The 15723-nt window shown below is 34.6% G+C and overlaps 1 protein-coding gene across 8 annotated transcripts in view; it reads left to right on the forward strand.

Annotated features, from left to right (window-relative positions):
• Positions 1 to 15723, forward strand: part of LOC150092876 (single-stranded DNA-binding protein 3-like) — an 846537-nt gene that overhangs the window by 74947 nt on the left and 755867 nt on the right. For all 8 annotated transcript variants that reach the window (XR_016550498.1, XM_090414347.1, XM_090414349.1 and 5 more), the window contains one exon: positions 11296 to 11380. Coding sequence is in view for 7 of the 8 variants with exons in the window: in XM_090414347.1 (XP_090270473.1) it covers positions 11296 to 11380 (85 nt within the window). In the remaining variant the exon portion in view is untranslated. The remainder of the gene's footprint in view (positions 1 to 11295; positions 11381 to 15723) is intronic.

Consider the following 15723-nt stretch of genomic DNA (forward strand, 5'->3'; position numbering starts at 1 on the left):
TTACTACACCATACATGGAGAGAATACACAAGAGATAAGAGAAGCCTCATTGCCTGTTATTGTTGATAATATATATTATTTATTTATTTATGCTGGTTCACAATACAAGAATATATACAGAGGATCTGAAATTGGCAATGATTATCATTTAGTTTTAAGTAGAAAAATAACGAACACCACAATGATAAGAAAAATCTGTAAGAAAGTTTTTTAAAAATAATTAAGTTTAGCAGTTTCTACAGGTAAACTCTACACTGAACTATACAAACATTATTCAAGAAAGAAATGGAAACTTGAAAGCAAGAACCAAACCTTGTAGGCTCAGTGGTAAATCCTGAAGAAAATGTTGATTCAGCTAAGGAAGCCTGTGTGTGTGTGGTGAAGTTGTCTGTAAGGATAGAAAAAAGAAAAACGCCATGGTTGATGAAAAAATAAGTTCTGGAAAAGAAGAAAGATAATTTGGGAAATTCACTTCTTGCTGAAGGTGAGATCCAGAATTCAGCCAAACTAAGATCATGGAATTGCATTTTAAGTCCACTGTCACTTGAAAGCTCAATTAACTGTTCTTTTTTCGATAACGAAGGATTGTTTTCATGACTGCAAGTCTGAAATAGATCACGAACCCACAGAAATTTCTTATAAAAGTTATTCGGAAAATATGTTTCCAAATTCTGCTTCAGAGTTTTGAGGTGGTCACAAGCCCTTTCCAGAAATTCAGAATCAACAGAAATATAATTTTCCACTAAAAGGATTCCAGTGTTGGAAAAGGTGCAAATTGTCTGTCTTTCACGTAATCAATAACACTAGTTTTTTCTCGATTGCCTTTATTTTGTTGTAGACAACAAGAACAGTTCAAGAATTTCCCTGAAGGGGGAGATTTAGTTCATTTGATTTTGAAAAAATGTCTGAAAGATAGGATAGCGTTAATAACCATGCTTTGTCAAGATACAAAATCAGAATTTCGTTCATTTACAAACAATAAAACTTCATGCCTTAATTGAAATAACCTTGTTAGTATTCTGCGACTGGAAAGCCAGCAAATCTTAGGATGAAGCAAAAGTTGTATATATTCACTGCCCATTTCATCGCAAAATACTGAAAATAACAATCGCGCCTTAATAAAATTAACTAACTTTACAGCATTGTATAGCACAGTTTTAAATTCTGGTAGCATTCCTTTGGAGGCTAGTGCTTCCCTGCGTATGAAACGATGCACCCAATTCATATCCGGAGCTATTTCCTTGACCTTAGAAATAACCCCACTAAGCTTGCCTGTAAGGGTGTGAGCTCCATCCGAACAGAAGTCCATACATTTTTCCCACTGGATCCCTTTGTGTATTTTGATTATTGAGAGTGTGAAATATTTCTTCTCCAGTTGTTTGTGATGACAAAGCTCTACAAAACAGAATATCATCATGAATGCTGTTATCATGCGCATATCTTGCATAGCATATTAACTATGTATCATTTGCAACATCAGTAGTCTCATCTGTTTGTAACACTTAATGTGGGCTCCTCTTAAATCTTTTAACTGAGTTCTACGTCATCTGCCATATCATTAATTCTGCAACTGACAGTGTTATTTGAAAGAGGAATCAAATTAACATATTTTATTAACTTGTTGCCAAACATAGTTTTTACCACATCTTTATAGCTGGGAGTAGTAAATTTTCCCCGATAGAATGGGGTTTCCATGTTTTTGCTATGTGCAAACTTAAGAGTAGGATGATGCTTCCAGTGCCTTGCTATTAATCGAACCTATGGCCGAAACTATATCTTTCCATAATTTAGTGTCCCTAAGCATCGCTGAAAAAATTCAATTGGCTTATTTTTCACATCACAGTGTTTAGTTTCTAAATGTCATCGGAGTTTCGCAGATCTCATGCACTCGTTTGACAACACTTTTGATAACACAAAACACATCGAGGTTTCTGTTCACCTTTTTCTCCACACCAAGTATTTCCTACTGTAATTTTTCTTTGAACTACTTGTTTCTTCTACTTTAATAGTATCAGATTTACTTTGCCATTACAACACGTGTATCATAATTAGGGTTAGCATCGGCTGTTTCATTTGTTTTTCTTTTCAAAGTTCTAGTTCTAAGCCACTTTTCCATTATTAAAAACAGTTTCTGAAAAATATATAAATACTAGGGTTAACTCGTGACACACTTTGTCCAAGTATCACTTAGCACTTCTGAAGGTATACTGAGCCTCGGTTGAAGGAGGAAAACCTTCAGTAATAAAAATCAAACAACAAGCAATTTTCGCAGAAGCAATAAAACCATATTGTTGTTCACTTCACCCCTCTTTTATTACTTGTCTTTCTGCCGCTACAAATTATTGTAGCACCAGAATGTTCATTCCATGAACATTCTGCCGCTATTTGTTGGTTTTTTTAAGTAACCATTTTATTTCAATAATTTTTTTACGTGCTTATTCAATTTTAATTTGTTTTGTTTCGATAATTAAAAAAAAAAATATTTAATTTAAGTCTGTTTGCGAACTACCTGTCCCTTCGTCACGGATCACCTGTAGTATGCAGAACACAGGTTGAGAAACATTGCTTTAGATGATTTTGTTTTCCATCAAGGAATACAAACATTGCTGGTGCATTTTGAATGTAACCGATTTGAAGTCTTTCAAATGAATACATTCTTTCATTTCACAGGAATCAGTTATCACTTAATTTTTCACTAAAATAAAAAATAAAATCCTTACCTAACCATTTTATGGGTGATTAGCATATTTTCTTCATGTTGGGAAGTTCAGTATAACTCAGCAGACTGTTATTCTTCCTTTTGATATGCATGCAAGATTATGCAACCTTTTTGAAATTTCTGTAGACAGTACTATATTACATGTATTTTAATGTGATAATCTTTCACTGCAGGAAGTTTGTCCTCTTTATATTGTTTCTAATTCTGATAGCTAAGGAAGTGAGTTACTCCATTATTAGTCTCCCTGCAAATCGATGCAAAATTATGAATCTTTATACCATAAGCAAAAAACTACTCCTGACAACACTCCCACTAATAAATGGATTGTGAATATTTCTGGTCGCCTGTTATCTGATGCTGAAACTAGTGTATTAGCTAAAGGCCATGACTTTGCTGTGGTACCAAAATGCATCCCATATCTTGAATTTTTGCATAACATCGAACACAATCTCTTGGGACTTTCCAGTGAAGATAAACTATAGTTTGAAGTTGCTGCTTCACTTTTTAAAAGCAAATTGCCTCTATATAATTTATCAGGTGCTGAAACCCAGGCTCTAGTTTCATTAAGAAAAAATAGCAATATTTCTATTTTGAAAGCAGATGAAGGAAAAGTGGTAGTGGTAATGGATAAGGCTGACTGAGAGAAAAATAGACTGCCTTTTACAGGATACCTACACCTATCAAGAAATTATAACCCTGCAAAAATGCAAATCAAACAATTAAATAAGCTGCTTGATGAAGTTGTTAGCTGGAATCAAAATACTGTGGACAAGTTGTGCACTCATTTTGGAAGAACTTATTTATATGGCCTCCCAAAAATTCATAAAGAAGGTTATCCAGTAAGACCCATCGTGAATTGTATTGACTCTCCCATCTACAGAATCGCTAAATTTCTGTCACGTTTATTAACTGCCCACACTGTGGACAATCCAGATCATTCATCAAGAATTCCACACATTTTCTTGAAAAAAAATCAAGGATATTCAAATAAAAATCACATTTATTAGTCAGCTTTGACATTGTTTCCCTCTTTACCAACATTCCATTATTTGACACTGTTAATTTACTATATGATAATTACGCTCTTGATATTGCAAAGATTTTTGAATTTGTTATACATTCAGGATATTTTAGCCTAGGGAAAAGCATGATTTGGTGTTTGAGAGTTAAATTGCATAGAGATTGTGATGGTGTCCTCCGTTACTTCTTAGGAATAGATTTGATTATGAGTTAACTTCAAGGCTGTAAGATAGATACTGGTAGAATAAGAGAGAATTACAGGTGACATAGAATGGAATAGAAGTCAGCTCTGGAGCTGAAATTTTTCATAACTAAAGAAATAAACAGGAGACTTTGGTATTTAAATAAGATTCTATTGATCTTATTTATCAAATTCCTGATATGTACCCTCAGGAACATATAGGATATTATATTACTACATGAAAAACTTACATCATTATTAACTTCTGATTGACAATTTTCGTCCAAATTAATCTACCTGTCAAGACTTCAACATTATGAGATCTTATTTTTCTGTCTAAGATACTTTTTACTGTGTCAGTAAAAAGTGTCTTAGATATAAAAATAAGTTTTTGCTTCTATACATCTTGGTCTTCCTCTGGGTCTTTTTCCTGCCATTCTGGGGGGAAAAAAAAAAAAAAAAATATATATATATATATATATATATATATATATATATTTTGGCTAATCCTTCCTCTCTCATTCTGTTTAAGTGACCATACCCTCTGAGATTAGCTCTGCTAACACATTCTTGAATGCTAACAATGTCAAGTTCAATCGAATTATTTTGGTTTTCAATGTCAACTTAATGACCTCATTTTTAATACTGTACTGCCATATTTACTCCCTTAATCTTTCTCAGGACTCTGATATCTTCACTCCTTGATCAAGTGTTTTATTTTTAACCCAGCTCTCAGATCCATAAAAGTTAAAACTGGTTGGAACCCTGTTTTGTATACAGGTTATTTCATGTTTTGACTAATTTTCGTCTTCCATATAAATTTATTCAGCTGACTCCTGTCATACCAGATTTACTATATTCTTTTGTCTATTTCCATATTTAATTTGCCATATTCACTATAAAAATGTGCTTAAATAGCTGAAATGTTTTATTTGTTCTGTAGGTTCTCCATTCAGGATACAGTTGTTTATTGTCTTTTATTTTTGATTTTTCATACCAAACTTATTGCAACAGTTTTTCAGGGAATATTGCAGATTTCTATGGGATTTATTTAGAGTTATAATATCTGCATAAAGTAAAAAGCTAAGATTAACATCATCAATTTTGATATCAGGTTTAATACCACTTTCCTTCATAATGTGATTCATGTAGATAATGAATCACATCATCAAATTTCTGCCATGTACCCTTAAGGGATGTTACAAGATATGATAATTCTACAAAAAATTTTAGATCATTTCTAACTTCCTATCCACAATTTTCCTCCAAATCAGTCTTTATCATTATCAGATGTATATTTCTATCGTCTAAGGCACTTTGTACCGTATCAATTCACCTATATCTTGGTCTTCCTCTGGGTCTTTTTCATGCCAACTTGGCAGAGAACACTTGTTTTACTAATCTTTCCTTTCCTATGTTTAAGTGACCATACCACCTGAGATTAGCTCTGCTCATGCATTCCTGGATGCTGACAATGTCAACTTCTTTCCTGATATCCTCGTTTTTAATATGATATTGCCATTGATGCCATCTGTTCCTGCCCCTAATCTTTCTGAGGACTCGTATCTGCAATCTCTAGACAAGTGTTTTACTTCTGACCCAGCTCTCAATCCATAAATTAAAATTGGTTTGAACACTGTCTTGTATACAGCTAATTTAGTGTTCTGACTAATTTCTCTCTTATTCCATATAAATTTATTCAACTGACTTACTATCATACCAGCTTTCTATTTCCATATTTAATTTACCATCTTCACTAAATATCGTGCCTAAGTAGCTGAAATGTTTTACTTGTTCTATAGGTTCTCCATTCACAATGTAGTTGATATTTTCAATGTCTTCTGCCTGTTTTCATTGTCTTTGTCTTGTTATTGCTGACCTTCATACTATATCTGTTACAACAGTCATTCAATTTAGAGAGGGAATCTTGCAGATTTATTTAGAGGTATAACATCGTCTGCATAAAGCAAAGAGCTGAGATTAGCATCTCCAATTTTGATATCAGGTTTAATACCACTTGTACATTATTCTCTCTGTTATTCATGTCAGTTAAACCATCTTGTACTTATTTCAATTCTGACTGCTGACTTACAACTGAAAGACTAAGTATTACTTGATATAATACCTCCATTGACACCACATAACTGTAGCGTTTTGAATAGCTTCTCTCTTGGCACCTTGTCAGATGCCTTTTTCCACATCTACAAAACTTAAAATACTGATCTTAGTTATATTGCCATGATTTCTCAACTATTTGTCGTCAAGTGAAAATCTGATTCTGACAGTCTCTATTTGGCTTGAATCCAGGTTGTTCTTCACCAAGCTTTTCTTCCACAATCCTTCTCAACCATTTCTCTTGTATACTTGCATAAATCTTACCAGAAACACTCTTCTTCTTCGTCTATGATCTCTTGTGCTTTTAAGCATTGAGATTTTGCCAAAGAGATTTCCATGCCATCCTGTCCAAGGCTTATTGTTTTGCTTCTTCCAGTTAATTCCCTTCTTTTCCAATTTTTCTTTAATTTCCTTTTGCCAGCGTTTCCTGGGTCTGCCTGTGTTTCTTTTTCCTATTTTCTGGCTTTCGTAAAGAGTTTTTGCTATTCTTCCTTCTTCCATTCGATTAAGATGCCCAAACCACTTTATTTGGGCTTGTGTTATGAATTGGTTCAGAGGTGCAACTTGAAGGCTGTCTCTTATAGTTTGATTTCTTATTTGGTGTAGTATTGTTTTTTGTGCCACTTTCCTAAGATATTTCAATTGTTTGTAGTTTATTTGTGTTTCCTGTTGTTGAACACCAAGACTCTCAACTGTATGTTAATTTTGGTAGAAACACTGAACGGTACACTGTCATTTTGGTATTCTGGGTGACTTCTTTCTTATCTAGGAGTGGGCCTTTCATTGCATAGAATAGCTTTGTTTCCCCCAGTTAACCTGTTGTTAATTTCTGTGTCTAGTCTACCATCTTCTTGTGTATATGATCCCAAGTATTTAAAGGAGTGGACTTATTCTAGTTGATGGTTCTCTATTTTTATTATGTGTTTTGGTTGGTTTCTAGATATGATCATTGTTTTAGTTTTATTTATATTTATGGTCATATTCCTTTTCTTTGTTTCTTCATACCAAATGTTGATATTGTACTTCGAATTTTCAGCTGTATTTGCTATGATGTTGTACTTTGAATTTTCAGCTGTATTTGCTAGAATCACTACATCATCTGCAAAAGCCACGTGTGAAATCCTGGTTTCTTTCAGTTTCCTGTATCCTAGGTGGAACTTTTTTGTTTGGCATGCCTTTAAATTTCATCCATTACTATGATGAAGAGAAAAGGGCTGAGGATACAGCCTTGTCTCACTCCTACATTTGCTTCAAATTCTTTTGATCTATTATTACAAATTCTTACTATTATTACTTGTTTTTCTTTAATGTTTGCCATATTAACACGTTCGCTGCCAACTATGAGTATGCTCATAGTTGGTAAACCAGCTACACAAGCCAGCTAAGAGTATACACGTATGACGCTTACCTCCGGCAATGAGATTACCGTACTGACCTTGAAGAAGTGAAAATGCTTGGCTTGTGGAGCTAGCATCAAAACTGTGTATTCTCATAGATGGTATATGCTCTGCACAAGCCAAGTACGAGTATACTTGTATGACGCTGACCGCCAGCAACGAGAGTACTGTACTGACCTTGAAGAAGTGAAATTGCTCGACGTGCGGGAACAGACTATGCCGAAGTAGCGTGGCAGCGAATGTGTTAAGTGGCAAACATTAAACATCTTCGAAATCTCTAAAACATGCATGTAGTTCTTTTCCACATTCCAATGTTTTCTCTGATATTTGTCTAAGACTGAAGATAAGATAAGATCCTGCGTGCTTCTATTTTTTCGAAAGCCATATTGCATTTCGTCCAGTGTATCCTCTATTTGTTTGCTGAGCCCCACTTTTCATACAGGCATACAGTTTTCTTGGAATGCTTAAAAGTGAAATTCTTCTATGGTTTTCACATTTACGGTTGTCTCTTTTCTTAAATTTAGGGATTATTATTGCTATTTCCCAGTCTTTGGGAATAATTTTCTTTTTCCATATGACATTGAATAGGTATAAAAGAAATTTTATGGCTTTCGTTCTTTCTTTACCATTTCTGGTGTTATTTGGTCATGGCCTGCTGATTTGCCCAGTTTTATTTTATTTATTGCTTCTAACAGTTGAATTTCCCCATTTTGATCTTCTATTTTGCTTGCATGTCTTTCTCTTAGGGTTCTATTTTTTCCATGTCCTGCATCTTCCAATAATTCTTGTAAGTACTGTTTCCATCTTTCCATGATGTCTTCAGAATTTAACTTTCCATCTTTATTTTTGATAAACTTTATGGGGGCATTCTTTCTCTGACCTCATTCTTCTTAAAACATTATAGAAGAGTTACTGAGATAAGAGCCAACAGGCTTCAGGAAGAGTTTTTGGTTTTCTTTTTTAAAATTTTGATCTAAAGTATGTCTGAAGTCTTCCCAGCATTTTCTTTTCTCTTCTTTCACTAAGGTTTTAACTTTATTTCTTTGGTTGTTGTATAGTTCTCTATCAACCTGCAGCTTTGATATAATATACCTCTTCCACAATTGCTTTTTATTCTTCATTTCTTCTTTTAGTTCAGTCCACCAGGGTGTTTTATGTTTCTTCTGTTATTATTTAAGGATACACCACAAATTTCTTTGCTTGTTTCTAGAAGAAGTGTTTTTAACCTGTACCCTAGGCTTTCTACATCTTGGTCTTCATATATCTCTTTTTCTATTTCTTTCATCTTCTCTTCTATTTTACTTTTATACTCAATGGCTGTTTCTTCTTTCTTTAATTTGTAGTTCTTTATCTTAACATTTATTTCCTTGCTACTTTTTCTACACTTTCAACTTTTATTTTATGGATTGTTTCCATTACTAATAAGTAGTGGTCACTGCCTATTTCAGAACCTCTATAGACTCTTGTATTTTTTGTATACTTCCAGTACGATCTACTTATGATGGCATAGTCGATTATAGATTTTTCATTTCTGCTGGGCTCTTCCCTGGTAAACTTATGGATTTCTTTATGCTTGAACATAGTATTTGTTATTACTAAATTATTTGTAAGGCAAAGATTTATTATTCTTTCTCCATTATTATTCCAGGTTATTTCTCCTTGTGATCCCAACACTTGTTTTGTTTCCTCATCTACTTGATTCCCTACCCAGCCATTAAAGTCTCCTAGTAGTATGATATGCCTTTGAACTTCTTCAAATGTTTTTTGTAAGTTCGAAGAATTCATCTTTAATTTCTTTATTAGCATTATCATTTGGGCCATATGCAACAATTACAGTGAATACTTGGTTATCTGATTTAAAATCTATACTGATTGTCAACAACCTTTCATTTATTAGTTGCCATTTAATAATATATTCTTTGAGATCTGGTTTAATTATGCAATCTTGTTTTCTCTCATTCTCTTGGGTTTACCCCTAAATAGAAAAGTATATATCCATCTTTCGTTTTCTGGTGATCTTGACCTTTCTTTTTTGTTTCTGTGACTGCTAGCAGATCTAATCTTGATTTTTTAAAATTCATATATTAATTTATTTTCTTTTCCATGTAGACTTTTAATGTTCCATGTTCCGTATCTCATGTACCTTTTTCCTCACTTTGTTGTTAACCATTTAGACAGTTCGGCTATCTCTTTGTTATTTCCTTTAATGGGAGAAATTTTAAGGTGTGTAGGAGATTAGCCTTCAGCACCAGAGTCTGGTGGTGGGACTGCCACCTTTAAGGCTCCCAGACCTGCCTATGAGAGAAGTTCTATCCTGTTGGTCTGCAGGAGGTATTTTATTTCCCTCCTACCCGTCATAGTAAGCTATAATGAGCATTCCCCGATCCGCCACCAGGGGACGCACTCGATTGGGTTTACAAGTGTCTCCACACAGGTACCAGGAACATTCAGTAGAGAAATGTCTTTTGTAATTCTCGCATTCAGTTTTTTTTTCCTTTTTATATGGTTTTTTTTAATATTTATATATGAGAGGTCTACTCCAATAATCTGGAATTTGTCCCTCTGTCCGAGCCTTCTGAACTATGCAATGCAGGCACTGTAAGACTTTTATACCTTCATACTTGAGCATGTCTGGTCATCCATGGAAACTGGTCAAAAGTGTGGTTAGTAAAGGTGTTAGAGCTGGGTTCTTTACTTTTAGAGTAGTGAATGAGTGGAATGCGCTCCCTGAGTCTGTGGTGGATGCTGTGACAGTGAATGAGTTTAAGGCGAGGTATGATAGATACTGTATGAATGTCAAATAGTTGTGATGAATATGATTTGGGGCCTCCCTCGATGAGTCTAATGACTCCCTGGAGTTGCCCGTAGTAATAGTAATAATAGTAATATCATCTACTACTTTCCACATTTCAGGCTTTTGATGGCTATCACTGCTTGTTTCATTTAGCAATTTTTTGAAGTAATTACTCCATACTTCATGGATATCTTTTTCTCAAGTTTTCATGTCGCCTTTATCATCTCTAATTCATCTTACAGCACTCTTTCCTCCATTTCTGAGCTGCTTCAACAAACTTCAGAATATCTATCTTGCTACCTTATTTATTTTCTGTGTTCTTATCAAAATCTTTCCATGACTTTTGTTTAGTTAGTTTTACAGTCTTTAGCTTTCTTACATTTGTGTCTGAATTTTCTAAGAGTATAAGCTGACTTACTTGTCAGGAACTTTTAATATGCTTTCTTCTTTTCCAGGAAGCTAGAGGCATTTCGCTGCCTCTTTTACTTCCTGTGTCAACTATGGAGTTCTGATTTTTCTATCCTTGCAGACAACCTCAATGCATGCCTCTCTGGTATGGTAGGAAGTCATAACGAATAACAGTGGAATTAATTGTCCTTATCGCACACTTAATTTAATATTTGACATCTTCCTGTATCCCCTTCAATTCTAACTGCTGACTTACAGCTTAAATAGACTATGTATTGTTTGATGTAATGTTGCATTTACATCATGTAAATGTAGTGTTTTGAAGAGCTTTCCTCTTGGCACCATATTTCCTTTTTGCAGATCTACAAAACTTTTGATCTCTTTCCAGGGAAAAATTAACTATGCTGACAATACTTTCAGCTTGAAAGTGAAGGTTGGTTAAAGAACAAGATTGAAAAGACAGTGTTAGTTATCTTGCATACTAAAATAGCCAATTCTTTAAGTTGCCCTTTTCATGTATTTTTATTTGAAATGCTATTTCATATGTCCATAACTGTTGTTGTTTCTGAACTAGCTTAAGTTATTTATTATTATTACTTTTTTTTTAGTACATGTTTTTGTTTACCAGCTAACTAATTTGTGCTTCCTCAATTTTTTTCAGTGTTTTTTGGGATTTGTATTGTGCAGCTCCTGAAAGGAGAGACACCTGTGAACACTCAAGTGAAGCAAAAGCATTTCATGACTATGTATGTATATTTTATTTCCATATAATTTACTCTATTCACATAATGCCATTCATCTGGTATGGACATAAAATTTCTGTATACCATGTGAAAAACAGTTACTTAGGCTAATTTGCACGAGTAGTTCTTGAGCATATAAAATAGCAGTATAAAGTTTCGTTATACTTAATATCGTTTTCTGATATTTATCAACTCAGAAAGAGCTAACTAGTAATTAGATACTGACTAAGCTAGTTTGAACTATGTGGAACACCATTTCTTCACACCCAGTTATTATATAAACATGTTCATTTCCTTGTCTTAATTTTACTTTTTTTTTTTTAAACCAATAAGTATTTTATTTTAAATGTAGTAAACTAATATATTCAGATCTAAGATTATTGTAATACACAAATCTTCATGGAGTACACTCATTGTTGGAGACCCACACTGACTTTTATACATACAAAAACCTATCATTCCTCTCCTTAAACGTTTTCACTGTCAGGGCACTCGCAACTAATTCTGGCAATCCATTCCACTCATTCACTACTCTCCATGCAAAAAATTTGTCCACATATTTACTAACCACTCTTGCATAACTTCCATGGATGAACCCTAGTTGTCTGTTTGTCACATATTGACAAAATTCCTTTGTAAATCATGTAAAAACCCTTTAATATCTTACAAGTTTCTATTATGTTCCCTATTTTCCACCTATTAACTAAAATTTGCAATCCACACACCTTCAGCCCTTCCTCATAAGGAGCATTTCACTGACCTGTCACCAGCGTGGTCACTCAGCTCTGAATTCTCTTTTATTTACCACCTGGGTTACTTCCTGATTCCCAAGTAACCCAGGTGACCAAATCTGTGCATACAGTGTCAAGATGCAACTGAATCATAGTCTTAGAAAGAGGATATTAACCTCCCTTTCTTTACTTATGTTTTTCAACATCCAAATAATCCTTTGAGCTATCTTACCAACTTTTGCAATATGTCCTCCTAACTTAAACTTTGTCCACCCTTCTCCCAAAGTCTAGCATTATCAGTTTCCTGCAATCCAGTACCATCACTATGATACATAGTATGTAACCTTTTGACCTTGAAGTGCATGACTTTACATTTTGCAACATTAAATGCCGGCCTGGTTCGGCAAGTGGTTAGCATATCCGCTCTCCAGCCAAAAGGCTGCATGTTCGAATCCTGCCATGGGCATGGATGTTTGTGATTGTCTGTGGCAATGCTAGTGGTGGGCGCTAGATGGCATTGGTGTAGTTGACCTCCTTCGATGAGTCTTTGGACTCCCTGGAGGTGACACGTAATAATAATAAATAAAAAATTGATAATCATTATTCTTCACCCACGTTGTGCAGGATTTTATCAACTGTTGCCCTTCCCAGTTTGCATTATTAGCAAACAACTGAATATCCCCCTTAATCTTTTCGTAAAACATTGGGCACAAATCTTTAATTTGTATATTATGGTACAAAACCTTAAGGTACTTCGCTCTTCTAGATACCACTCCTCAATATACTACTCTGTATGTCTGTCAGCCACCCTTCCATATTACTGGTTTCATATCCATTCCCATTTGCTCCACCTTTTTTAATAGTTTTTCATTCAGTGTTCTGTCAAATACCTTTTGCAAAGTCCAGTAGTATCATGGTATAGCTATTTCCCTTTTCTAATTTTGCCACTGTACCTGTTGCTGTAATTTATGCACATTATTATAAAATGTGCATAAATTAAGGCAGGACCTGCCTTTTTACAAAGCCATGCTATCCACCATATGGAGTATCATATTCCTATCTACCCAACTGAATTTTACCTTGAACTTTTTCAATACTTTAAACATTACTTTTAAGATATTAATAGGTCTGTAATTTGCTGTCTTTCTTTGAGCTGCCCCTCTTTTCTTCTTTCCAATCCCTTGGAACTTTACCAGAGCCATAGTACAGAACATAGACTGAACAATTTCATTAGTGTCGCTGCTAATTCTCTTGCATATTCACATAGCACATGGGCTGACGTGCCATCCAGTCTCACTGCTCTATTCACATTGATATTTTTCAATATACCGAGCACCTCCTTGTTCATTTACCTCAATTCTGACACCAGACTTGATGTCAACAACTGTAAAATCTTCACATTTGTAAAGTGACCACTCAGCAACTCAACCATTTCTTTTGCTTCTTTCACCTTTCTACTATTATCATTGATTAAAGTCATTCTTCCATAGTCATTCTTTCTCTTATAACTACATAACAGGGGGAGGAAAGTAAATCTCTGTTGGATTTACTTTGGCCTGCTTATCTAATTTTCTCTCATTAGCAGATTTGGCCTTTCTTACCATACTGGTCATTCTTATTGCTTGCACTTTCTGCTCATGCATATGCTGATCACCTCTTTCATTATATTGTTTCAAATTTTTGAAGCTCTTGCTTTATATCCCTACTCATCCACTTAACCCCCACTTGGTTTATCCTCCTGACTGTGGATAGTTGAGAGAAGCAGTCTGATACTGCTTCTCTCAAATAATCCCTGACCACTTCTAATGCATTACTTATATTTTTTCTTGCAGTTTCTCAAGCCATGGCACTGCTCCAAGATGTCTCTTAATTTTGTCATAATTACATACTTTGTAATGATATTAGACCAGAAATGGTGAAGTATGGTAGTATGAAAGTCTTACAGTGGCTGCACTGCATAGTTCAGAAGGCCTGGACAGAGGGACGAATTCCTTTTTAAGGAATTCGTCCCTCTGTTCCTGGCAAGGGAAATAAAACTGAATGTAAGAATTAGAGGTATTTCCCTACTGAGTGTTCCTGGCAAGATTTATGCCAGTATACTTGAGAAACGGTTGAGAAGAATTGTGGAAGAAAAGCTTGGTGAAGAACAAGCTGGATTCAGGCCAAATAGAGGCTGTCAGGATCAGATTTTCACATTACGACAAATAGTCGAGAATGCATGGGAATATAACAAAGATCTATATTTAAGTTTTATTGATCTGGAAAAGGCATACTACAAGGTGCCAAGAGAGAAGCTATTCAATATACTACAGTTATGGTGTCAGTGGGGCATTATATCAAGCAATACTTAGTCTTTATTTGAGTTGCAAGTCTGCAGTTAGAATTGAAGTACAGGAAGATGGTTTAATGTTAAATCTGGTATGAGACAAGGATGTACATTATTTCCTCTGTTATTCATTATCTATATGGATCACATTATGAAGGAAAGTGGTATTAAACATGATATCAGAATTGGAGATGTTAATGTCAGCTCTTTGCTTTGTGCGGATGATGTTATACTTCTAAATAAATCCGCTACAAGTTTGCAAGATTCCCTGACTAAATTGAATAACTGTTGTAATAGATATGGTATGAAGGTCAGCAATAAAAAGACAGACAATGAAAATAGGTAGAATCATTGAAAATGTCAACTGTGTTTTGAACGGAGAACCTGTCGAACAAGTAAAACATTTTAACTATTTAGGCACAATTTTTAGTGAAGATGGTAAATTAAATATGGAAATAGACAATAGAATCAACAAAGCTGGTATGGTAGAAATCAATTGAATAAATTCATATGGAATAAGAGAGAGATTAGTCGGAACACTAAATTAGCTGTAAACAAGACAGTGTTCAAACCAGTTTTAACTTATGGATCTGAGAGCTGGGTCAGAAGTAAAACACTTGACCAAAGACTAGAGACTGCAGATATGAGAGTTCTGAGAAAGATTAGAGGCATGAACAAATGGCATCAATGGCAATATCATATTAAAAACGAGGTTATTAGGAAAGAACTTGACATTGTCAGCATCAAGGAATGCATTAGCAGAGCTAATCTCAGGTGGTATGGTCACTTAAACAGAATGGGCGTGGAAAGATTAGCAGAACAAGTGTTCTCTGCCAGGTTGGCAGGAAAACGACCCAGAGGAAGACCAAGATATAGGTGGATTGATACAGTACAAAGTGCCTTAGACGATAGAAATATAGATCTGATAATGTTGGAGTCTTGACAAGTAACAGAGACTGATTTGGAGGAAAATTGTAGATAGGAAGTTAGTAATAATGTAAATTTTTCATGTAGTACTATCATATCCTGTACACCCCTTGAGGGTACATGTCAGGAATTTGATGATGAAGATGTAATTCAACTAATAAACTTCTTTACAGAGAATTCCACATGAAACTCCCCAATTTTAGGTAGTGTCTACCTTAGCTATGGATATATCTTCTGATGTTATTATCAGATCAACACTCTCAAACCCCTTGTCACTTTATGACATGTTGTTTCATTAATTATCCCTTAGCAACTGCATAAATTCCACTTATATCATGGTATATTCTCACAGTTGAAGTGTT

The sequence above is a fragment of the Typopeltis vanoorti genome, chromosome 25, assembly GCF_054136105.1.
Source record: "Typopeltis vanoorti isolate ZY-2024b chromosome 25, IOZ_Tvanoo_1.0, whole genome shotgun sequence".
Taxonomy (NCBI): Eukaryota; Metazoa; Arthropoda; class Arachnida; order Uropygi; family Thelyphonidae; genus Typopeltis; species Typopeltis vanoorti.